This window comes from Delphinapterus leucas, chromosome 20, assembly GCF_059928025.1.
Source record: "Delphinapterus leucas isolate spDelLeu-1000000601 "Yukka" chromosome 20, BTC_Dleu_Yukka2, whole genome shotgun sequence".
In the NCBI taxonomy this organism is placed as follows: Eukaryota; Metazoa; Chordata; class Mammalia; order Artiodactyla; family Monodontidae; genus Delphinapterus; species Delphinapterus leucas.
In genome coordinates, this window is record NC_143148.1 from 60,295,193 (window position 1) to 60,319,846 (window position 24,654).

The 24,654-nt window shown below is 54.8% G+C and overlaps 1 protein-coding gene across 8 annotated transcripts in view; it reads left to right on the forward strand.

Moving 5' to 3' along the window:
* The first annotated feature begins 2,532 nt into the window (after positions 1-2,532).
* ACSF3 (acyl-CoA synthetase family member 3) overlaps positions 2,533-24,654 on the forward strand; it is a 61,576-nt gene continuing 39,454 nt past the window's right edge. The window contains exons 1-5 of one of the 8 annotated variants that reach the window (XM_089903431.1): positions 2,642-2,686; positions 5,192-6,339; positions 9,041-9,740; positions 10,685-10,840; positions 23,796-23,950. In XM_089903431.1, the coding sequence (XP_089759557.1) occupies positions 9,069-9,740; positions 10,685-10,840; positions 23,796-23,950 (983 nt within the window). In that variant the 5' untranslated portion in view covers positions 2,642-2,686; positions 5,192-6,339; positions 9,041-9,068. The other 7 variants (XM_089903430.1, XM_089903429.1, XM_022582901.3 and 4 more) reach the window with 7 other exon arrangements.

Consider the following 24,654-nt stretch of genomic DNA (forward strand, 5'->3'; position numbering starts at 1 on the left):
TCGGCAGAGGTGGTGGCGCCATGATAAGGATTTGCCACGGCTGCTGATCAGGCCCCTTTTCCCATTGTGTGCCTGGTGGAAAGCAAACCCCTGGGAATCCTTGGAGTGTTTGGGACCAGAGGCGAGAGAGCAGCCAAGGAGACTCAGTGATGGGCAGGGGCTGCCTGCAGGTGGAGAGGAGCCACATCCACGTGGACATCCTTGAGGTGTTTCCTGTCTCCTCCCCCTTTAAAACTTACTTTATAGTCTAGTTTAACTTTTATCTTTATCACAGGTACACACAGTTATCCAGCCACACAGTTTAAGGAACCCCCCTTCCCTTCCCAATCACCAGAGACACGGCTTTCAATTCCTTTGATATTTACCTCCACGTGTCCACCCCGGCGCTCTTTGCTCCTGTGATGGACACCCAGCCTCAGCGTCTCTCTCCACGCCACACCCTTCCTGTGCCCCCATCCCTGCCCAAGAGAGGGAGAGAGGGAGAAAGGGGGAGAGATGGAGAGAGAGGGAGAGGGAGGGAGGGGTGGGGAGAGGGGGAGAGAGAAGGAGAGAGGGGGATAGGGAGAGAGAGGGAGGGAGGGAGAGAGAAGGAGGGAGGGAGAGGGAAGAGAGGGAGGGAGGGGGAGAGGGAGAGCGGGGGAGAGGGAGAGCAGGGGAGAGGGGGGGAGAGGGAGGGAGAGAGGAGGGGGGAGAGAGAGAAGGGTGGGGAGAGAGAGGGAGGTAGAGGGGGACGGGGGAGAGGGAGAGGGAGACTGCCTAAATTCGTTAGACCAACGTCAATGTCTGCATTATAAGTGTTTACATTATTGCAATTCTGTAAATGCTTGTCTGAGCCAAGCCTCCTAGAGCCACGCGATACTTTGCCTTTGCTGCTGTTCTCCCAGTATTTAACTATTGCCTATTTTTCTCTCTTTTTAAAAATATTTATGTATTTATTTAGGCTGCACAGGGTCTTAGTTGCAGCACATGGGATCTTTAGTCACGGCATACAAACCCTTAGTTGCAGCATGTGGGATCTAGCTCCCCAACCAAGGATGGAACCTGGGCCCCCTGCGTTAGGAACGTGGAGTCTTACCCACTGGACCACCAGGGAAGTCCCTCACCTATTTTCCTCTTGATCAGTTTTCTAGGTATTTATCCTCCTTCTAGCCCCAAACTCTCCCTCAATGGTTCAAATCTCCTCTCAATAGAGCAAACACAACAGTTATTCCCCCAGTTTCATCTTCCTCAGGATGACTGCTTCCGTCTGCCAGGTGGGGGACCCCAGAGTCCAGGATGCTAGGATGTGACAAGATTGGTCACTGGGCCACCCAGCTGCTGTGCTGGGGACAGACTGACGGGGCAGGGAGGTGCAAGCAGGGAAGCCAGGAGGAGGCTATTTTAGTAATCAGGGTGTGAGACCATGGTTTCCCAGCACCCTCCCCACCGCCCCCTGGCTGCAGTGGTGATGGTGGGAAGTGGCTGGTTTCTGAAAGATGCTGAAGGAGAAACCAGCAGGACTGGATGTGAGGTAAGGCAGGAAGCAAGGAGGGGAGTCTGCACGACTGAACCCAGGAATGATGGGAACGCTGACGGACAACCTCAGGGGTGAGTCGGAGTCCATCTGGGCTGCTGTAACAGATGCCACAGACTGGGGGGCTTGAGTTCTCACAGTTCTGGAGGCTGGAAATCCAAGATCAAGAGAGTCGGTGTCTGGTGAGGGCCCCCGTTCTGGTTCATGGACCGCGTCTTCTCGCTGTGTCCTCACCTGGAGAAGGGGAGGCGGGGAGCCTTGTGGGGTCTCTTTTCTAAGAACACTAATCCCATTCATGGAATCTCTGCCCTCATGACCTCATGAGGTTAGAAGGCCCCCCTTCTAACACCATCACATTGGCGGAGTCAGGGCTTCAACAACGGATTTTTGGAGGACACAGATATTCAGACCATAGCAGAGAAGAGCCCACGTTCAGGTGGATGTCTGGTCAGGTGGGCGATTAGGATCGTCCCCACACCCACGCTCGGGAACAACCCCGCTGTTTGCCAAGTGCTGTGGGCCCCTGCCAGTCACTGCAACAGGGAAGTTCTGATTTTCTTGAATTTCTTCGATGATTCTCCCCCTCTGTCTTGTCTGCGGTCCCTTCCTGAAACTATTATACTTTTCTTCCTGGACCGAACGGAGGGCCCAGGGATCTTCTCATCTTTTTTCCATCTCAGTCGTTTTGCTGCTCCTCGGAGATTTCCGGCCCCTCTTCCCTCGGGCTCCGCGTCCTCAGCCCCCCCGGAGGTTCACGGCCGACACCGAGGGGGGGGCGGCGGCCCAGCCCGGGTTCGGCCCGGCTCGCGGCGCCCCGGGAGGCGGGCGGGAACCGCGCTGGCCCGAACCGTGTGTCCGTGGTTGATTTGTTACTTCAGAGAAATCTCACGTTTCGGCCGAGCGGACTTGTGCCCGGCTCCGCCCAACAGGGAGTTAGAACACCTGAGGCGCCCGGTTCCCAACCCGCTTCGGGATGGGAGCGGTTAACACGCTGCCGCCCGGGCCCCGGGGCCGCGACGACCGATCGTGGGGAACGTTCGCGCCCGGAACCCGCGGCGCGGTGCCGCGCCGGGGGACGCGCTTGGGCGCCGGACGCGGGGTGCGCGCGCAGCCGCGGTTCCGGTTCCGGTTCCGACCCGGCAAGGAGGAGGAGCGCGAGTCCGGCCTGCGGAGGTAGAGCCCGCCCCCTCACCCCTCACCCCCGCTCCTCCACCCCGCGTCCCGCCGCGCCCCCTCCCTCGCAGGGGCTGCGTCAAGTGGGGACCCTGCCTTCCCTTCGCGGCGCTGGTGGCGACGTCCAGGCCCCCGGGGTGTAGGAGTGAGTCAAGTCCACGTTCAGCCATAGTTGGAGGGAAGTTGATCTGCCTTGTCGGAAACAAATCCATTTCCGGCCTCATTGGGCCGCAGGAATCCTCCTTGAAGCACCACGCCCCTCCCCCTCACTTGCTTTGTTTGCTTTGTGCCCTAAAGAGGAGGTGATACTCAGCGGGGCTTTGAAGGATGATTAGGAGTTTGCCAAAAGGGGGAAGGATGACAATTGGAGGTGGGAACAGGAATCCCGTGTTTGGGGAGTTTGTAGGCTTCCATCCCGAAGAGGGGCATGTTTGTCTGGAGACCTAGGCAGGGACAGGTGGGGGTAGGGGGCACCGGTGCTGGGCCCAGGAACACAGACATCCCCAGCAGGCTTCAGGGGGCCCCCGGAGGTTCTGATGTGAAACGTGAAAGCCCAGCGAGTCTAGCGAGCTTTCCTCAGTCCTTACTGTGCCCCCACCCCATGTCCCAGAGCCACTCTTCAAGGCAGACGGCATCTGTGGATTAAGCCACGGCCCAAGATTGTAAGCTTCATCCCTCCAGATGGCATCTTTAAAATAGTATTTTACGTCTTAATATGGAGATGGGTTTAAGCGTTTGTTTTTCCCTTTTGGTGTTTTTGATTTGAATGCAGTGTGAATGTCTGTTACTTAAAAACGTAACTTTGAAAACGGCTCCCCAAACCGCAGGCAGCATGCTGAAACAAGTGTCCAGCACAGAGGGAGAGTGCGGGCCCCTCCCCAGCCGCGCACCTTCACCGAGTCCGCAGACAGTGGGCAGGGTTGGCGGCAGGTGGTGATGATCCGTCAGGTGCCATTTGATTCATTTCGAAACCAGCCGCCTTCATTTGAATGCAAGTATCATTCTTATCGAGTAATTTTTGTCACATGGCTCCGTGGTGAGCATGGTGCTGAGGATGGCTGGGCCGTGTGCTTCCCACTGTGTGTGCTGGGCGGTTCTCACAGGAACCGAAGGCTTAGACGGCTGAGGAAAACTCGGAAAAACCAGTGAATGTTCCAGTCTGGGTCTGTTTTGACTCTAGAATCTGTGCTCTCAACCAGCACCCCGGTTAGGACGTGACAGATGTCATCTTCCCGGTGTTGGGTGTGTGTCCTGAGAGGGCCGTGCACCTAAGTGGTCTGGCCTGGGAACCTGATGGTCAGAGCACTGAGTGGCTTCTGCTGGGTCTCTGCCTGGGCTCTGGCCTCCTGGAGGGAGCTGAGCGCGGCGTGGCCTGCCCGGGAGAAGGCGTCTGGTTCACCAGAATTCAGGTTTCCGTGTTCTTGGCTGGGATTTTTTCACATTGCTGCACGGTGATGCTGACCTCATGACGTTGGTTAATCGAGACAGGGAGAAATCCGTGGCCAAATTGCATTTACTGGGTGGCAACATCACTCCAGGCTGTGCCACCGGCAGTGATGGGGGGCCCCGTGGCCAAGGGGGCTGGTGGTTGGAAGGCGTGGCCTCTTTTCCTGAGGTAGCTGTTGGTCTTTCTGCACCTGGACCTGCTCAGGACACAGTCATCTGACCTGACCTCGTTCTTTCTGCTTGTTCAAGGCAGGGCCTTGCTCCCCTTGACCTTGGAGATTTTAGCTCTGTATTGAATGGCTCGATGATGGGTGGTTTCGGGAGCACATAAAGGCTGTTTTGAAGGGGTGGCCCCATGTTCCCACATGTTCAGTGGGAGAAAAAATTAGTGCAGCTTCTCTGGAGGCCACTCTGGCAGTGTTTACCCGATTAAAAGTCATTTGGGTTGTGAGGCTCCGTGGTGAGCAGGCAGGGCCCCTTCTCAGCGTCTGTTCCACAGACACCCCCGTGTGAGCACAGCTACGTGTCCCTGAGCCTCCCTCCCTGCAGGTCACCTGGCAGGCTCCCCGTCCCCCGAGCTCCAGCCACCTGCTCCACCCTGCCTCGGGACACCCGCCCCCACGCGGAGCCAGGCGGTCTTGCCACCTCCCAGCACTGGGACACTGGGGCCAGGTCACTGCTGCCGGACGCCAGCCCTGCGGTGCTCTGAGGGCCAGCGCAGCGGGCGTTCCAGCTGCTTCTGTGAGGACTTCTTCATTGTCCCCATGAGCCTTCCGTGAACCACTAGGTTTACTTGAGAGAAGAAGGCTATCTCATTTTTATTTGCCTCTGTCGTTTTGAGACATTAAAGAGCTACAGAAAATTACAGACACCCTGTAGATCCACCATCCAGAACAAATAATTTTAATATTTTCCTCTTTTTTTCTATTTTTTTTCTTTTCCTTTTTTGTACCAAAGAAAATGTTAATGCTGAGGTTGAAATATCTCCATTTGAAAATATAAATGTCATTTATTAGACTTTTAAAATCTGATTACAAAAGTCGTACGTGCTCATTGCAGAAAATCTGGAGCAGATGGAGCAGCGCTAAGAAGAAAACGAAAGCCACCTGTGGCCCTGCTGCCTCGTGTCCACCTGGAGGCTCACCTTCCTGTCTCTGGAGGGACGTCCCTCCCCTGAGCAGCGCTGCGGGGGCTGGTGCAGTCGGGCCGTGGCCCAGCCCCACACGCGTGTGTGTGCCCTGGCCTCCTCAGACCTTCCGGACCACCCGGCTTAGCCCCAGTTTTTCAATATCAGAAATAACCCTGCAGTGAACACCCCACAGTGAACCTTTATGTACATGGCTGATTATTTCCTTAGGATACATTTAAAAAACAAAACCGTGGGAACAGAGGGCTTGCATTTCCTGTTTTCATGTCGCATCTAGAAGGGACTGCTGAGTGCCCTCTTTGGACGGCTGAGCCGTCACTAGGCTGGGGGTGCCGCCCAGTTAATGTGTGGTGTCTCTTGGGGCAGCTCCCAGCACGGACTTGGCCTTCCCTGCCCAGGGCCTTCCTCACCACCTGTGGTGTCTCAGAGTGGGTCGGTGTGCTGCAGCCAGCCGGGCCTGGGTCTCCATGCTGTTTCTCCAGTTGCTCTGTGGCCTTGGGCAGGTGGCTTCACCTCTCTGTTTTCCTTGGAGGTGCTGCTCTGACTGCCTGCCCCCGGGATCCGTCCCCAGCCCACTGTGGATTCGCTGCTGTGGAGTCAGAAGTCAGCTAGCCCTCCCAGCCCCGGCCAGGGAGGGAGGGGAAGTGGCGGTCAGCCTGTCTTCCAGTTTTCATTTCAAGTTCTCAGACCCCAGCTTCTCTCTGACTGGCCCCCCTCAGTGTGGTCCAGTCCCTGGGGCCCCAGGGGGAGCAGGCAGAAAGTTTGCCCTTCCTAGGCCCCTCATGGGGTGTCTGGACAGAGGAAGGCTGAGCCGGTGGGTCTCACTGGCAGCAGCTGTGACTGCCTGTGAAGCCCTGTAAGGCCTGCCAGGCAGAGGGGTGGGAGCAGCAGCCACTCCTGGCTGTCCGTCTGTCTGTCCTCCACGGCACCCAGTGCCTGAGTGCTGTGCTCCTCAACACCCCAGAAAATGCTGTCACTTCAGCGGGCACCCCAGAACATCTGTCTTGCGTGGTCACCAACAAGACTCAGGCCTCGGGCTGTAACCGAGAGACGTTGTGCGGTAGGTTTTCTGTTTATAGATTCTCTTTGTTTTAGTTTCTCCTGCCTGTAAAGTAAATAGAAAAGAATTTGCTAGAAGTGAGAAGAGGAAGCGCTTAAAGCCCCTGGTTTGCTTCTCACTAGCTCATTTTCTTTTCTTTTCTTCTTTTTTTTTTTTGCGGTACGCGGGCCTCTCACTGTTGTGGCCTCTCCCGTTGCGGAGCACAGGCTCCGGACGCGCGGGCCCAGCGGCCATGGCTCACGGGCCCGGCTGCTCCACGGCATGTGGGATCTTCCCGGACCGGGGCACGAACCCGTGTCCCCCGCATTGCCAGGCGGACTCTCAACCACTGCGCCACCAGGGAAGCCCACACTAGCTCATTTTCTTTGTGAAACTGGCACATCTCACATGTTTATCACATTTCTTATTTTCTCTGGTCAAGCCCAGCTGTTTTCTTACAATTTGTCAGGTTTCTTTATAGTAACAGAAATCCAGAGGTGTGAAACCAACTGCGAGCCCACCTCTGAACCTTGTGTAGAGGGCAGAGCCCAGGACGTCACAAGACACTCTGGCCTCCTTCATCTGGAAGGGGTGTGGGCCACGTGTACTGGAGAGCCCACCGGTGGGGGAGGCCTGGAGCTTTTGGGAGTGTTTCCATAGGACCTCGGAGCAGCCGCTGGGGAGGAGGTGGGGCCGCCGAGGCCCCTGCAGGCAGGAGGGTCAGGCAGGCGGGCATCTCCCTGGTGCCAGGTTTCCGCCTGCTGGGCTGGGAGGCTGGGAGACCTTGTGTCAGAGCCCTTGCCACCCGGGGCAGCCAGCACGCGGAGGATCTCAGGACAGAGGAGAGCTCAGTCCCGACCTTGACTGCTGTGGGCTGTTTGTTTTGTTAGGTAATTATGAAGTGTTGTGTGTAGTCTGTTTTTTAAATTAACAACAGAGAACAAAACTGTTTGGTACATGTAACAAACATAGCACATTTGTTTTCCCCTGTAGCAAGTTAATGAAGGAGACGGAAGAGTGAGGCTTGTCGGGGAGAGGAGGCACTGAGCCCGGGAGAAGCAGCCTCCTGGCGGCAAGTGCGGGGCTGCCCGCCCACCAGTCCCCACCTTCCCTGCTTTGCTGGGCCCGTTGGAACGGGAACGAGGGTTACAAGTTGTATTTTATGATGTTGGACAGCCCCTTGGAGGCGCCCTCATCAGCCTCTGGCACTCAGAAGTACCCTCTAGGGTCCCTGTGAAGTCTGCCCACCGCCCCCGGCCCCGCCCCAGTAACAGGGAGAGACACGCCCCCCCACCACGGCATAGCCAGCATCAGGCCATTTCCTTGTGCTGTCGTGGGCCAGGGTGGCCGTGGGCGTCTGGCGTGGTGACTCTGGTGGGGAACGATGGCTGGGGGTGGGAAGGCTCCAGCTGGGCTCCTGGCTGTGATTTAGGAGGGGGGACTTTGAATTTTCTTGTGGGTGAGATAGGGTTAACAGTGCTTGCCTTGCTTATTGAACAGGGTGGTCGAAGGTGAAAACACACGTAATATATTAAGTGTGTTACCAAATAATACTCATTAAAAATCCTTCAGGAACAACCGGGGGAGCTGGTGCATCCATCAGCCCCCCGTCAGGGACGCTGCTCTGGCTGAGAGCGCCCAGGCGGAGCAGAGGCAGCAGAGGCTACAGTGGGGAGGGCACGGCAGTGGGGACGCCGAGCCAGGGCAGGTGGTGGCCCGTGGACCTTGCTGGCCGCCCTGGCGCTGGGAAGGAACCGTCTTCCGTGGTCCCGGGGGTCAGGAGGGCTCCTGACCTCTCGAGTGGAGGGGCGGCAGCGTGGAGGGGTGCGCCCGGCCACCCTTTCCCAGGCCTCCTCCTCTTGAGCACGCTGGAGAATTCCAGGTGCGGGTCGTGGCTCACAGCCTTCCTGGGGAGCCCTCCTCCTGGTGGACTGTTTTGGTCATTGTTTAGTAGTTAGGCTGAGGGGAAGAGAGGGAAGAGTTATGTTTTGGCTTAAAAAACGGAGTGACGCTTTGCAGACATGTGAACCTGCCCTATTTGCGTCTCTGCTCTATTTTAGACAGGTTCCTAAGAGTCCATGGCTTGGCACGTGTTCCAGAGCAGAAGCGAGCCCAGTGTCTGTGTTCCGCTCGCTGGAATCTCCAGGCCCCGCTGCTGGCGGGGAGGGAACACAGCCAGCGCTTGAACCAGGAGGGGGTCGGGTGGGCGTTAGGAGCGACCCCACAGACGAAAATCCGAGTAACTTCACAGCCGGCCCTTCCTGCACATCCCCGCCCTCCGTATTCACACTCGTGTAAGTGCCGCAGTGCAGATTAGTGACAACAACCCGCGCGTAAGTGGACCCGCGTCGTGCACACTGCACCGTTCAAGGGCCCTTGGTACTTACTTCTCTCGGCTCGTACTTCTCCGGGTTCAGGTTTTTGAAAACCGTTATTCAGAATTTACCTGAAGTGCATTGAGTTCTGTTTGTTTCTCCTTGGCTTCACCTAGTTTAGTTCATTGTTTTAGAATCTTGCATGTTTTTAAAACCTTTAAAGCAATGAGATTGAATAAAAAGCTGAAACTTGGGTCATTTAAGTTCCAAAGGTGTGTGTTGTGAGATCGTTAGCGTTTCCGGTCTCGGGATGTCCCCCTGTGATTGGAAGTGAGGCCGCCTCTCCTGGCCACTGTGGGGGTCCGGCAGGACAGGGCAGTGACCACAGTGCCCTCTCTTCCTGCCAGGTACCGGCACTTGGCGTCTGCTGCTGCGATGCTGCCCTGCGTGGTGATGTCCCTCCGGCGCCTGGCCTGGGCCTGGCCTGGGCCATGTTGGTGGCCAGCCCCCCGGAGGTGCAGAGGACGCAGCACCCTGCACACGGCCCCGGCCGTGCGCTCTGACAGCAGCACGCTGGGCTTCCGCCGCGCCCTGGGCTTCGGGGACAGGATCGCCCTCGTCGACCAGCACGGCAGCCACACGTACAAGGACCTCTACTCCCGCAGCCTCTGCCTGTCTCGGGAGATCTGCCGGCTCCGTGGGTGTGCCGACGGGGACCTCCGGGAGGAAAGGGTCTCCCTCCTGTGCGGCAATGACGTCTCCTTCGTGGTGGCGCAGTGGGCCACGTGGATGAGCGGCGGCATCGCCGTCCCCCTCTGCAGGAAGCACCCCCAGGCCCAGCTGGAGTATTTCATCCAGGACTCGCGCAGCTCTGTGGTCCTCGCCGGCCCAGAGCACGTGGAGCTCCTGAGCCCAGTGGTCCAGAAGTTGGGGGTCCCGCTCCTGCCTCTCCCGCCCGCAGTCTACCACGGGGCAGCCGAGGACCCCGGGGAAGGCCGGCTGCCAGAGTGGGACTGGAGAGACCGGGGCGCCATGATCATCTACACCAGCGGGACCACGGGGAGACCCAAGGGTGTCCTGAGCACGCATCAGAACATCAGGGCTGTGGTGAGTGCTTCTGGGGCCACCATAGTCGGGAGGTGTCTGCTGTGTCCCCGCAGGCCAGTCCCAGCAGCAGTCACGGCAGGCGGCCTTCTGTTCATTCTGTAGGGCCAGTCACAGCTCTCACCGTCCCACCCCCGGGCCGTGTGACCAGCAGCCCCACTGGCGGTGTAGGGGGTGCAGTGCCCAGGTGCCGGGGGGTTAACAGGCCCCCTCGGGCTCCTCTAGAGCCGTGGCGTGTGGAGCATGGAACGGGTCACTATATGTGACGCTGAGGTTTTAAAGGAAACCAGCCACAAAGCGATTATCCAGAATGTGCCGTCAGCACCTAGAATTGCGGCTGATCTGGGAAACGAGAAGCAGGAACTCGTGTGCGCCACATCGTAGGTGTTATCTTGTGTTCCGTGGCCTCAGTTACCATTTCTGTGAAACCCCCCGGCCGCTGTATCTATCTGCAGTTTGTACTCTTCTTGCTTCCAAAAAGCATTTGCACGCACAGTGAAGACTCTTACACAGCAGGACTGGGGCCCACAAAGAGGGAGGTCAGAGGTCAACGCCATGGACTCAGGCTAAGCCGGGGCGAGGGTGGTACCAGAATAGACGTGGCTCAGACAGACAGCCGGGTTCAAGCCTGGACTCTGGCGAGGCCAGAGTCCCAGGGCCTGTCGGAGCCGCCTGACGGGAGAGCCGCCCAGAGTCTGCAGAGGCCTTTGACCCCAAATCAAAGGCCCTTTCAAACTGGCTGAAGCCCCTGACTGCATGCGGCCCTGTTCTCTAGCAGGAGGGTAAGTGGTGGACAGACGGCTCCGCGGTCAGACCCCAGGTCATTCTGTTACCATGTCCTCCCGTGCCGTCAAGGGCGGGGCAGCGGCCATCTCCTCCTGCCTTTTCGGCCGGGGCGGCCGGCTGTGTGCGCCGTCCTATTCTGAGGCTGTGCTCCTGTCTTTCAGGTGACGGGGCTGGTCCGCAAATGGGCCTGGACAAAGGACGACGTGATCCTCCACGTCCTCCCGCTGCATCATGTCCACGGCGTGGTCAACAAGCTGCTTTGTCCGCTCTGGGTGGGCGCCACCTGCGTGATGCTGCCCGAGTTCAGCGCTCAGCTGGTGAGTCAGGGCCGGGCTCTCGGCGTCGCGGGCTCTGGGCCTCCCTGGGCTAGGTCCCTTCTCTGGGGTGCAGAGTCCCAGCGGCGAGTTTCCTGTTACTGCTGGAGCAGAGGGTCCCCACTGGGGCTTCGCACAGCCCAAGTGTGTACTCTCGGTTCTGGAAGGCCAAGTCCAAGATGAGGCTCGCGGGGCTAAGGGCCAGGTGCCGCAGGCCTGATTCTGTCTGGAGGCTGCGGGGCAGAATCTGCTCCTGCCTCTTCCAGCTGCTGCAGGCGCCTGTGTGCCCTGCCTTGTGGCTGCATCACCCCCACCTCTGCTTCTGTATTCTCGTGGCCGCTGCCTCTTCTGTGGCCAGATCTCCCTCTACATGAGGACCCCGTGACCATGTCCGGCCCACCCAGTGTCCAGGGCAGCTGCAGCATCTCCAGACCCCTGCAGAGTCCCCTTTGCCACGTGAGGGGGCGCATCCACGGGGGTGAGCACGTGGATGTCTTGGGGCTGTTATGCAGCTGACTGCTGGCTTTCAAGGTCCCAAGCGGATGGCCCAGCTGGGGGCTCCGTGCCAGTCTCCCCACCGGTCCCCCTTTCTAGCAGGTGGTTCTTTCCCAGCACTGCCGTGCGGTCAGCGGGGGAGGGAGGCCGAGTGGCTACGAGGTGGGGCAGAGCGGTCACTGCAGAGTGCAGAAGGAGGGGAGCGACCTGGCCAGACGCTGCCCCTGCCTCCGGCACGTGGTGAGCTGCTGTGCAGCAGCCCCATCCCAGCCTCCGTGTCCCATGGACTGGTGGGGACAGGTGCCTGGGGCAGGTGAAGGCAGGGCTCTGAGGTGGTGATGGGCTGACTGCACGGAGAGGCTGCCGAAGTGACACGTCCCCGTGGGGCCGCCAGGAAGCACAGGGCTTGAACGAGACCCTACTCTGTCACTGACTCACGCTGTAACCTATACAGCATGGGAATGCGAAGTGGGAGAGCCCGGGAAGCACCTGGGCTGGGCTTCTGTGGGCGCTGGACTTCAGATGGGGGCTGGGCTCCAGGTGGGGGCGGGCTCCTGTGGGGGGCGGGGCTCCAGGTGGGGGTGGGCTCCTGTGGGGGCAGGGCTCCGGTTGGGGGATGGGCTCCAGGTGGGGCAGGGCTCCTGTGGGGGCGGGGCTCCTGTGCTGGCTGCTGTCCTGCAGGTCTGCAGCCCCAGGAGAGGAGTGGCTTGGAGACCTCTGCGCAGCAGGGCTGCCGAGTGAGGTCTCTGGAGAGGTGCCCAGGCTCGGCCCGCAGCACAGAGCTTGTTGTTTAGTCACTTTATTCCAGGGTGAATTTCCTCACGAGGGGTCCCTGAGGCCTGGGGTCCCTGGTCTGCAGAATCCATCGTTCACTGAAGTCGGCCTCCTCTGTCTCCACCAGAAAGAGGCAGCTCTAGATAGATCGTCTCCGGCCCGTCCTCACGTCACGCCTGGAGCCTTAATTCACATCGGTGCTGGTGCCAGGTCAGAGTGAGAGGACGAGGTGCTACAGACAGGCTGGTCCCGGGCGAGCCCCGCACCTCCCTGACCTTCCGTCTCGTCGTCTAACGGAGGAGCGATGAGCCTGGCGCAGGGTGGGCACTGAGCCCAATCCCAGCAACGCAAAGCAGGGAGAAGCAGGGACCCTTTCTCCTCCTGTTTGCAAGGGTGCTGCGTGCAGACCAGCGTCAGGGAAGCTGGGGACCCTGTGTGCTGACAGGTGATGCTGTTGGGTTTGGAGGAGAACATAGCTTAAAATCCGGCGTGAGCGCTGTGGACAGACCGGCGAGCCAAACAGTAGAAGTGGCAGTCCGAGGGCCAGGGCAGCCCGTTCAGACCCCACCCAGCCAGCCAGCCCCCTCCTCCGCCCACTACCGCAGCTCCGCCGCCATCCTGCTGTTTGTTTTTCAGCTGCAGGGCCTCAGGATTTAGACAGTGGGGTCTACAGAGGGCTGTCTGCCTCTTAACACAAGTCCCAGTGACTCTCCAAAGGGGTCGGTCCGGCCCGGCACACATGGCTTCCTAAGGGGGCTCTGACTGAACTGACTGGGCAGCGGGGAGGGGGAGAAAGGGGGGCCCTGAGGCTATCGGGAGTGACTGCTAAGGGCAAGTGGGGACAGCCAGCTCGTCCCCTAGTCCCAGGGAGGTTTTGTGACTGGGCTTGTGCAGCAGGAGTGCAGGAGCGCCCTGGGGTCTCCACAGAATGCAAATTGCCCTCCCCCCAATGCTTCATTCACTTGGAGGGCCTCCCTGCAGGGCACTACAAAGACAGGAGGAGGACGGAGGGGTGCCCCACCCTGAGCTTAGATCAGGGACCCGGACAGGCTGAGCCGCAGTGGCTGACCAGCCGGCTACAGTCCCAGCTTCCTGATTTCCTCATTCCTGATCCATGTGAGTGCCTGGTGGGCGAGGCAGGGGTGCAGGCAGGCTGCTGGCCTGCAGACTGAGCAGGCCTTTCCTTCCCCAAAGCACAGACCCAGGAAGGTAAAGAAAGAGCAGGAAGTGTGGCTGCCTCGTCCAGGAGGGGAGCCCCAGCCCCTGCTGGCCTCTTCCACCGCCACCTTCTCCTCCCCACCTACCTCCACTGCCCTGGGCCTGCAGGCTCAGTCTCTGTGCATCTTGGCCCCCGTCCTGGCCTAATCTGTGCTACTGTTCAGTGTAGCACTTCCCCCCTCGAAGCCACATAGACTCTGCTGTGGGTCCTCATTCTCTCCCTCTAAAATGTCACCTCCGAGGGCATGGTTTTCCTTCTGTTTAGGGCCTGTCCCCAGGGCCTAGAGCAGGTGGCTCAGAGCTGTTGTAGATGAATGGACGGTTATCACTTACGGGCCCCATGGGCCACGAGGGAACACTGGCTCCTTGAACCCTCTCCACAGGCTCCCCCTTGGCTTTTGTCATTGTGATCATCTGGACTTGTGAACAGGCCTCTGGGGGGAGCGTCCCTGAAAGTCACTTAGGGGAGTGGTTATTTGTTTAATGAAAACTTTACTGTATCAGCTCCTCAGGAATCAGAGCATAAGCAGATAAACATAATAACATTCCACTGAAAAACCCACCACAAGGTTCCCTTAAAGGGATAGAGTTCTCTGCACACTTTGGGTTTGTAGATGTGTATAAAGACCAGGGCGGGGACTTCCCCGATGGCGCAGTGGTTAAGAATCCGCCTGCCAATGCAGGGGACCACGGGTTCGAGCCCCGATCCAGGAAGATCCCACATGCCGTGGAGCAACTAAGCCAATGCGCCACAACTACTGAGCCTGTGCCCTAGAGCCCGTGAGCCACAACTACTGAGCCCATGCTCTGCAACTACTGAACGCCATGCGCCTAGAGCCTGTGCTCCACAACAAGAGAAGCCACTGCAGTGAGAAGCCCACACACTGCAACAAAGAGTAGCCCCTGCTCGCTGCAACTAGAGAAGCTCGCGTGCAGCAACGACGACCCAATGTGGCCAAAAATTAAATTAAAAAAAAAAGACCAGGACGGCGGATGGGGCCTCTTGTGCTCACAGCTCAGTTCCATCTGCCACTGCCCGTGGCCGCAGGTGGCGGGTTACACGGGCGGGCTTCTCAGTGTCCCTGAGCCGGGGGTTCCATGTGGAATATCATCCTTGGGGTGTGGGCAGCTCCACCTGACGGCCTTGGTGTTCACCCTCCCGAGAGGTCTTGCTGGTGTAAAGCCTAATGGGATTGGCTCTGTTCAACATGTACCTGTGTAGCTTAGATACTGTGAAAACGAGAGCGGATCTTGGACAAGGAAGCACTCAACAGGGAAACAAACCTCAGGGATTCCCACCTGCTCCCAGGCCACCAGGTCCCATTTATTTTCTTTGGCCTCCAGCTGTCTCCCGTCACTCCAGTGGCCCGTCGCTGTCACTACTTAGCCTGCACCTCTGAGAGCGAGACCCTGGGATGCTGCTTCTCTCCTGCCTGGGGGCTGGAGACCAGAGGCTGCAGGGCAGCTTGCCGGGACAGTCAGCTCAGACCTTCCTGATCCTAGGCACTGACTTGGGGTTTCTCAGAACCATGCAGCAGGGCTGAAGAGTCAAACACATTTGCTGTGGTTGATAAAAGACGCAGCCCTGAGTTTCAGAGCTTTGTGAATCTACTTATACTATTGATAGGAAAACCCCACCTTTAGCACTATTAAATATCGGGGCTTGTCTAAGCTTGTTTTTGAGAAATGCACGTGGGGACTTCCCTGGTGGTCCAGCGGCTAAGACTCCTCGCTCCCAATGCAGGGGGCCTGGGTTCGATCCCTGGTCAGGAAACTAGATCCCACATGCCACAAGTAAAGATCCCACATGGGGCAACGAAGATCCCGCCTGCCGCAACTAAGACCCAGCGCAGCCAAATACGTAAATATATTTAAAAAGAAAAAAAAAAAGTGTATTACCATTCATTGAAAACAAAAAACAAAGAAATGAGTGTAAAGAGGTGCGGGGCCCAGAAACCTGCACTGGTGTTGACACGGTCTCAGCTCCTGGTGGCTTCAAGCCCTTCCGTGAACGGTGGGGTGAGGGGCTGTCTGCGTCCCGCGAGGCTGACTGATGCGGTGGCGGTGCCTCGGGGACGGCAGGAAGAGTGATGGCGGGCTGTCCGCCGACAGCCCCGCGGAATGCAGTCTGGTTGTTGATTAGGCTGCCTGGCTGCGATCGATTCCTTGTCGCAGATAACGTAATCCGGTGACTTCTCAGGATCACGGTGGCTCTCGGAGAGGCACTGAGTCAGGGTGGGGCCCGGCCGGTGAGGCAGGAGGGCGCAGACCCCGGCGCGTGGCGCTGCTTTCGGCTCGGCGGTGCAGGCTGCTGGGGCCACTGCCAGGGCACTCTGTAGAGACCAGTGCCCTGCTCGGGACTCCGGTGAAGCCTGCTGCCTGGCACACCTGTGGCCGCAGAGGTCGTTCATTCTGGGCTTTGAGAAATCTGCGTCTTGTTGAAGTGGGTGGAGGTGTCTGCAGGCGGAGTTGGGGGAGGGAAGCAGAGCTCTTAAGCTCAAGTGCATCTCTGATCTGACCCACAGCCTGGGGCCACTAGGGCGGGGCCGCGCACACAGGCCCATGGAACGGGATAAACAGGCATCTGTTCTCCTGTCTCCAGCCTTTCATTGTGGAGTGTCCTCTGTCATTGCCAGACTTTGGCCAGAGCACCTTAAAAACAGAATAAGAGCCCTCCCGTGTGTTGTTAGAATTGCCAGAAACGGGTGATGGCTTAACCCCTGGCCACTGCTTCAAGCTGAGGAGGCGTCCGTGGCAGCTGTGCTCCAACCCTGTCCTGGCTTTTGCTGGGCAGGGCAGTCCTGCTGGGGGTCTAGCCCCAGGTTCCAGTCCCGGATGCTCTGCAGGGTCACGTCGGGGAGCTGGTGCGTGAAAAGGCCCCGGACCCTCGCTCTGCTGCATCCGGTGTGGGCTCCTGTGTGCAGCCCGCTTGGGAGCTGCTCACATCCGTCTGGGCTCTGCGGTCTGGCTGCCGCAGGAGTGTTTTCACTGGTAAGACGCAGGCCCTAGAGAGGCTTTTGACGGAATCGCCCGACCTTCAACTTTGAAGTGTATGGACGTGTTGAAGCAGCGGGGACGCGGCACGGTGGCGGTGCTGCTGTTCCCTTTGCCAATGGGGGTGAGTTCTCACAATGGCCACGCCTTCCCGGCTGCAACAGTTCTCAGGAGGCAGCCCCCGGGGCAGATGTCGTTTCTGTGCCAGGGGTCAAGTGTCTGAGTTGATGACTTTAGGGCCGGTCCTCCCCCTTCATTCGGCTGAGTGTGAGCTCTGTCCTTCCTTCAGCCTCCGGTGGGAAGCCTGGGTGAGGACCACATGTGCGTCCACCAGAGGCCTGGCCAGGACCATAGGTTCCCAGAGTGACGGCCACCTCACCCAGCCTGTTCCCTTTCCTCTCGGGCCAGGGCCCTGCACCTCACCTTGGACGTGGTACAGTCTGCGCTGCTTTGTGTCTCCTTGTCCTAGTGCTCGTGGCGACGGGCGAGCCCTGGTGAGCAGGATAAGCACCCCCCCGTGAGGCGGTTGTCGGGACTCGCCAGGCTGGGTAGTGGCGGGGTCTGCACACTGCAGGCGCTAACCTGCAGACGCTGCCACCGTGAGTGAGAAGGAACGGGCTCGAGGCTGTTCCTGGTTAGCCAGATCGGGATACCCACGCTCCCGGAGATGCCCGAGTGCTGTCCGGTGTGTCCTCCAAGGACCCATGCCTTCCCTGGTGCCAGGTGGCAGCGAGGGCACTGCCCTCCACCTTGGGGAGTGGCCTGGCCAGGCCAGCGCGGACTTGGCGGACAGAGTTTCTTTAACAAGCCAGTGGGAAGTAGGATGCCCCACAGGATTTCCAGCAAATCTGCACGTCAGAGCTTGGAAGGGAGCTGAGGGATTCTGTCCAGATTAACACAGTGGTGTGAGAAGATAGCAAGAAAGCTGCAGGGCCTGGTCAAGGATGCCACAGGGGTCCTGCTGGGCGGGAAGGCCTATCAGGAGGTCTCTGTGCCCCGGGGATTCTCACAGGCACTTTGCTCTCGGCGGCTGGACCACTGCTCGTGCACATGGTTTTACTTCCTCAGTTTCTCCTCAGTCTTTTCCTCGCAGTTTTTGTTTATGAAATTGTGTGTCCTGTAGACTTTCCCCCAGTCTGATCTTGTGGATTACATCCCTGTGGTGTCGTTTAACATGCCTCGCTATCCCTTATACTTCTTGAAAGTTGGTAGTTAGGTCTAGAGGCGTGATGAGGTTCAGGGTTTTGTTTTGCTTTGGCAGGGAGGAGACTTCACAGGCAGTGTGTGTATCTGTCCAGCAGGGCACATAACGCCCAGTTGTCCCTCTCCTTCTGACGTCAGCATTGCTGATGCTCATAGCCTAGAGCTGTCAACTCACCGGGGTTTGTAAAGTGGGGAATGTTGTCACGCTTCTTTTATTTAATTGAGGCATAAATTACATACAGTAAAATGTATGTAAACTGAGTATGTGTCTGTGTGACAGTCACCACGCAGATAAAGACAGAGCACGTTTACATGGCCCACAGTGTTCTCTCCTAGTCGGGGCTGCACCATAGCTGAGTTTCACATGCTCTTCATATACGTGGACCCCATAGTATGTGTCCTTTTGTGCTTTTCAGTTAATCGTACTATTTTAAGATTTACTCTTGAGTTCCATCAATTGTAATTCGTTCTTTTTGTGTTGCTGTGTTGCCTTCCTTTGTATGAAAGCGCCACAATTTATCCATTCTTCTGTTGAAGGAGGTTGGATTGTTTCAAGTTTGGGGATATTTTGAATAAAGCTGCTATAAACATTTGCATAAAGATCTTTCTGTGGACATTTCTCTTGGATCTGTACCTGCTGGTGCTGGACACCCACTGGGCTGGATGTATATTTAATTATGGTTGGAAGTGCCAAAGAGTTCTGCAGAGTGGGTGCATGTTTTATCCTCCCAGCAGCAATGTGTGAGAGTCCTAGTTACTGCAGATCATTACCCACACTTACTGTGGTCAGTCTTGCTGATTCTAGCCATCTCAGTGAGGGTGCTTTTGTTTCCTTTTATTGAGTTTTAGTTTCCATGAAGTGAAATGCACAGATCTAAGTGTACAGTTTAGTATGTTTTGATGACTACACTTGTATAACCCACACCCAGGCTGGGAAAGAAAACATTCCCATTGCCCCAGAAGTTCTTTCGTGACAACCCCCAGTCACCCCCCTGCAGGCAACCACGTCTTCTGGTCTTTGTTACTATAAGTTAGCTGACCTGTTCTTGAAATTTGCATGTAATGGGATCAGCGTCTGTAGGCTTTGTGTTTCCCTTCTTCCACTGGGCATCCTTTGAGGCTTATCTGTGCTGCGTGTGTAAGCGGCGAGTTCCTTCCATCACCGAGGACCCACAGTTGTCATCCCTTCTCCTGTTCATGGGCATCTGGCTTTTCCCAGTTTTTGCTTTATGAATGAAGCTGCTGGGAACATTCTCATATGTCTTTTTGCAGATGCACATTTCCATTTCTTCTGGGTAAATACCCAGGGTTAGAATTAGTGGGTCACAGGATCACGTATGTGAAATGTTTTAAGAAACTCCCAACCCTTTCCCAAGTGCTTATCCGTTCTATGCTCCTGTCTGCAGCGTGCCCCACCCTTCAGCAACTGGGTCGGGCTTTCTAGATTTCAGCCATCCTAGTGGGTGTGTAATGCTGCTACCTCACTGGCCTCATAAGATTTGCATTTCTCTGATGAGTGATCGTGTTGAGCGCTTTTCATACGCTTACTGGTCATTCAGAGATTTTCTTTTTATGAAATGCCTCTTCAAGGCTTTTGTCCATTTTTAAATTGGGTTGTCTTTTTATAACTAATCAGTAGGTGTCCCGTATATATTATGGATAAAAGGCCTTTGTCAGAAATACGTGTTGTGAGTCTTTCCCCCTGTCTCTGGTTTCTCATTTCACTTTTTTAATAGTCTTTTGATAAAGAGAATTTTAAATTTTGGTGAGTCTAATTTGGAAGTGGTAATGGTGGACATCATTGACTTATTCTCAATCTTGGAGAAACATTAATATTTCACTATTAAGTATGATGTTACTTATAGCATTTTGCAGATACCGTATATTAGCTTGAGGACATTCCTATCCATTGTTTTCTGAGAGTTGAATTATAGGGTGGGTTGAATATTATCAAATGGGTTTTCTTTACCTCTTGAATTGATTGTATAGAGTTACCCCCTTTATTTGTCTCCCTCTTTATTCTGTTAATGTGGTTAGTTATACTGAGTAAAGTTTTGAATATCTCTAATTTCTTTTAGTAAACTTTCTCGGCCGTGATGCATTGCCCTTTTCACATACTGCTAGCTTTGGTTTGCTAATACTCGGTTAAGGCATTTGCTTCTGTGTTTACAAGGAACACAGGTCTGTGGTTTCCTTGTGACATCCTTGTTAGGCTTCTGTATGGGAGCTTTGCTCCTTTGTGAAAGGAGTGTGGCAGCCACCCCTCCTCCCCTTATCTGTTCTTTGGAAGTTTCTGTGTGGCTGAAAGTATTCTTTCCTTCAGCGTTTGACACAATTCCATTAAAGCCATCTGGGCCAACCTTTCTGGGAAGGTTTTTAATTAAGGATTCAGTTTCTTTAATAGATGTAGGACTTCGAATATTTTCTATTTTGTTTCTTGTGTCGGTTTTGGTACTTTAAAAAAAATAATTGTGCATTTCGTCAAAATTGTTAAATTTATTGGCATAGGGTAGTTTATAATTTCTCCTCATTATCCTTTTAATATCTTTAGGATCCGTAGTGACGTCTCCTTTAGGTGTCTGATATTGGTAGTTTATGTTTTCTTTCTTTTTTTTTGATCACTCTTGTTTTAGAGGCCTATCAACTTTATTATCTTTTCTAAGAACCAACTGTGTTGATTTTCCTCTAATGCACCTGTGCTTTATATTCCTGTTCCTTCTGTTTCTTATTATTCCCTTCCTTCATCTTCATGACACACTGCTACTATTGTTGTTTTAAACAGTCAGGGGTCCTTAAAATTTTTTTAAATCACCCATATATTTCCTTTTCTGGCGCTCTTCATTTCTTCCTTCAGATCTGTGTCTCCCTCTTGGGTCGTTTCCCTTAATCCTGAAGGATTCTTTTGATAGTTCTTATAATGCAGCTTAAAAAAATATATATTTATTTTACTTTATTTATTTTTGGCTGCATTGGGTCCTCGTTGCTGCGAGCGGGCTTTCTCTAGTTGTGGCGAGCGGGGGCTACTCTTCATTGCGGTGTGCGGGCTTCTCATTGCGGTGGCTTCTCTTGTTGAGGAGCACAGGCTCTAGGCACGTGGGCTCAGTACTTGTGGCTCGTGGGCTCAGTAGTTGTGGTGCACGGGCTTAGTTGCTCTGCGGCATGTGGGATCTTCCTGGACCAGGGCTTGAACCTGCACTGGCAGGTGGATTCTTAACCACTGCGTCACCAGGGAAGCCCTGTAGTGCAGCTCTGCTGAAGACAAATTCTCTCAGCTTTGTTTCACTGAAAATGTTTTCATTGCATTGTCCTTTTTTAAAAATAGCTCTATTGAGATGTAATTCACATACCATAAAATTCACCTATCGTGAACGATGTAGTGATTTTACATAAATTTATAGGATTTGTTCAACTATTATCTCAGTCCCTATTCCCACACCCAGCCCCTGGGAACCACTGTCTGTCCTCCATCTCCACAGCGTTTCCTTTTCTGGGCTTTGTGTGTAAATGGAATCATAGAACATGTGGTCTTTTGGGTCTGGCTTCTTTCACTCTGTAGAACGTCTTTGAGTTCTGTCTACGTTGTAGCATGTGTATTAGTACTTTGTCACTTTGGTCCCTGGGTAGTGCTTCAGCATGTGGCCGGGCCACGTTTGGTTCACCCATTTATCAGTTATTGGGCATTTGGGTCAGTTCCAGTTTTTGCTGTGGACATTTACGTACAAATCCTGGTGTGGACACTCTTCATTTACCTTGTGTAGATAAGTAGGGTTAGAATTGCTGGGTGTGCGATGTTTATTGTTAACATTTTAAGAAACTGCCCCACTTTCCCCCAGTGGCCGTTCGTCCCCGTTCTCATCAGCAGTGCGTGAGTTTCCCCACATCCTCACCAACGTGTGTTTTGTTGGTTTTTAAAACCATTGTTATGGTCATTGTAGTGGATATGACGTGGTATGTCATTGTGTTTTAAATTTGCATTTCCCTAATCACTGAGGACGGGGAGTGTTTTTTCATGGTCTTATTTGCGTCTGTGTATCTCCTTTGCTGAACTGTCTATTGGGATGTTTGCCGTTTGTAAACTGGGCTATTTGTCTTCTTAGTATTGAGTTTATATATTCTGGATCCTGTCCTTTATCACATAGATGGTTTGCGGATATTTTCTCCCATTTGGGCTTGTCTTTTCATTTTCTTAATGATATCTTGTGAAGCACGCATGCTTTAACTTTTGATGAGATCTATTTTATCAGTTTTTTAATTTCATAGATCATGTTTTTGCTGTCGTATCTAAGAAATCTTTGCCTAACCAAAGGTCATGAAGATTTTCACCTATGTTTTTTCCTGAAAGTTTTATAGTTTTAGCTGATACGTTTAGGTCTCTGATCCACTTTGGATTCTTAGGTACGGTGCGGTAAGGGTCAAAAGTTCATCCTTTCGGTTGTCGATATTCAGTTGTCCCAGCGCAATTTGTTGAAAAGATTATCCTATGGAAGTGACTTGGCTCCTCTGTCAAACTCAATTGGCCATCATCATATTGATTTGTTTCTGGGCATCTGCTCCGTTCGTCTGTGTGTCTGATCTTACGCCAGCCTCACACGGCATTGAATGCTGGTGCTTTGGAGTAAGTTTTGGGTCAGGAAGCGTGCGTCCTCCACCTTCCTCCCTCCTTCTCACATTTGTTGTTGTGACTCTTCCGAGTCCTCTGCCTTTCCCTGTAAACTGCAGGGTCAGCTTGTCAATTTCCGGAAAACACAGCTGCTGGGGTTTGGGGAGAGCTGCCACCTTAGCAACACTGAGTCTTCCCATGTGTGGACGTGGATGTGTCTCCACTGACCGAGCACGTCTGTCTTTCCTGACAGGTCAGAGTGTGTCATCTTGTCCCACACGTGGTGACACTCTTCTCTTTCTCCTCTTTCCTGTCTGTACTTCGGTTTAGATCATTTCCATTGACTGCTGTCTTTGCTGCATCTAGTCTGTTCAGTGTATCCAGTGAATTCCTAGTTTCACATAATGTACTTCCCAGCTTATAATGGTTCTCTTGCAGTTCCACTTCTCTGATGAAATCCTTGATCATCCCCCATTTCACTCACCTTTTCTGAATCTCTTAACCTACTTATTAATTTAAATTCCTTGTATGATAATTCCAACATCCGTATTGAGGGGCTGCTTCTATTGACTTTTTTCTTAGTTATGGGTCACATTTTTCTCTTTTCATACATGATTTTTTTTTTTTTCCTGCGGTTCGTGGGCCTCTCACTGCTGTGGCCTCTCCCGCTGCGGAGCACAGGTTCCGGACGCGCAGGCCCAGCGGCCACGGCTCACGGGCCCAGCCGCTCCGCGGCACGTGGGATCCTCCCGGACCGGGGCACAAACCCGCGCCCCCTGCATCGGCAGGCGGACTCCCAACCACTGCGCCACCAGGGAAGCCCCATACATGCTTTATAATGGGGGCGGGGTTGTCTTTAAAAGAACGATGTAATTTTCCCCCCAAAGAGGAGTGCCTTTGCTCTGTCAAGCAGCTGTGGTGAGGAGGTAATTGCAAGTGTGCGATCAGGGACTGGGGCAGGCCGGGCTGGCTGCAGCGTTTTGGATGCCTTGAGGGGGAAGGCTGTCTGTGTGGGGTGTGCTGAGCACGCAGCACCCCGCGCTCCCCGTCCCGCCCTGACCATGGGCTCATGCGGTGGCTGAACGGAGAGAGCTCCTTCTGAAGATGAGGGCTAACACACGAGCACGTTCTCAGCATAAGCTGAGAAACTTGAAGCATCTTTATATTAAAACGAGAAACATCCGTTACAGAGTAAGATACAAACTTCACATGACTTCTTCGGAGAAAACAGCAGACGCCATCGGTTCCCCGTGCGTGCGTGCCCGTCTGCCAGACGCTGTGCTCAGGCCTACCTGGCCCCTCCTGCAGCTCTGTCCACCCTCGTCCGCGTGGCTGGAAAAGTCTGAGGCGCCACGTCTCCCCTGACGGCAGATCCGAGGCCGGTGCCCAGGCCCAGGGCCACTCCTCCCCCCAGTCCTCTTCCTCCTCACGGGCCACCCCTGAGGCCAGACGCCAGTGTCCCCTGCACAGTGACTCCACGGAAGGTCCGGGAGCTTGTGTCACCCTGTCAAAGTGAGACCCCCTTTGAGACGGGAGCCGCTTACAGACTGTCTGATGCTTAAGAAAAGGGGGGTCCTCTGCTGAGAGCACTCGTCGTGGAACCGAGGGTCCGTATGTGTCTGTGCATGCGTGTCTTCTAGTCTTTTTGCTGTGTGCTTCCTTTTTTCTTTTTAGGTTTGGGAAAAGTTCTTAAGCTCTGAAACTCCACGGATTAATGTATTTATGGCAGTGCCTACCATATACAGCAAGTTGATGGATTATTACGACAAACATTTTACCCACCCTCATGTCCAGGATTTCGTGCGTGCAGTTTGTGAAGAAAAAATCAGGTAAATGAAAATAGTCCACCTTCCCATCCAGAAAGCCAAATATAACTTATTTTTAGTGAGTCAGTTCTACTAAGTTTTAGGAAGCAGTATTTTTTCTTTGCTTTAAAATGTGTATCTACATCTCTCTCTACGTATCTGTGCTCCCAACGCAGCTGCCTGTGTTCTGTATCCGTGTCTCTGTTCTATCTCTGGGTCTCTCTGTCCCTCTGTCTCTGTCTGTCCGCCTGTCTTCCGGTAGAGTCTGAAGGACGAGGATGGGGAAGTCCTTTCTGACCCCACACCTGCTGGCTCTCAGCCCTGCCCCCTCCCTGACCCCATGCAGACACACTCCCTGACAGACGTGTGGCTGTCTGGCCCCTTCGGTGGCATGGGGTTTGCTCTGCGTGTTCCCATGAGCCTGCCAACTGCAGCTCCTCTCTGCTTGTGGTCAAGCGGTTCATCTGCAGAGCACACAGAAGTGAGCGGTTTGGCAGGTCTTCGCAGGCATGATGACACGTGCGCCCAAGACGTGTGACACGTGTGTCTGTGGCAGACACAGCCTTTAACAGGGCAGCGAGTTGGCGCTGGACAGCCACGAGCTTCATGGCCTCTGTGCATCTGATTCCTAGTCCTTGAGAGGAGCTCAGGAAAGCCCTTCGTTTCCTGGAGAGAATTTCCAGTTACTCAAGACGAGCATTTCATCTTGTTCTTCTGCTCCCATTCAA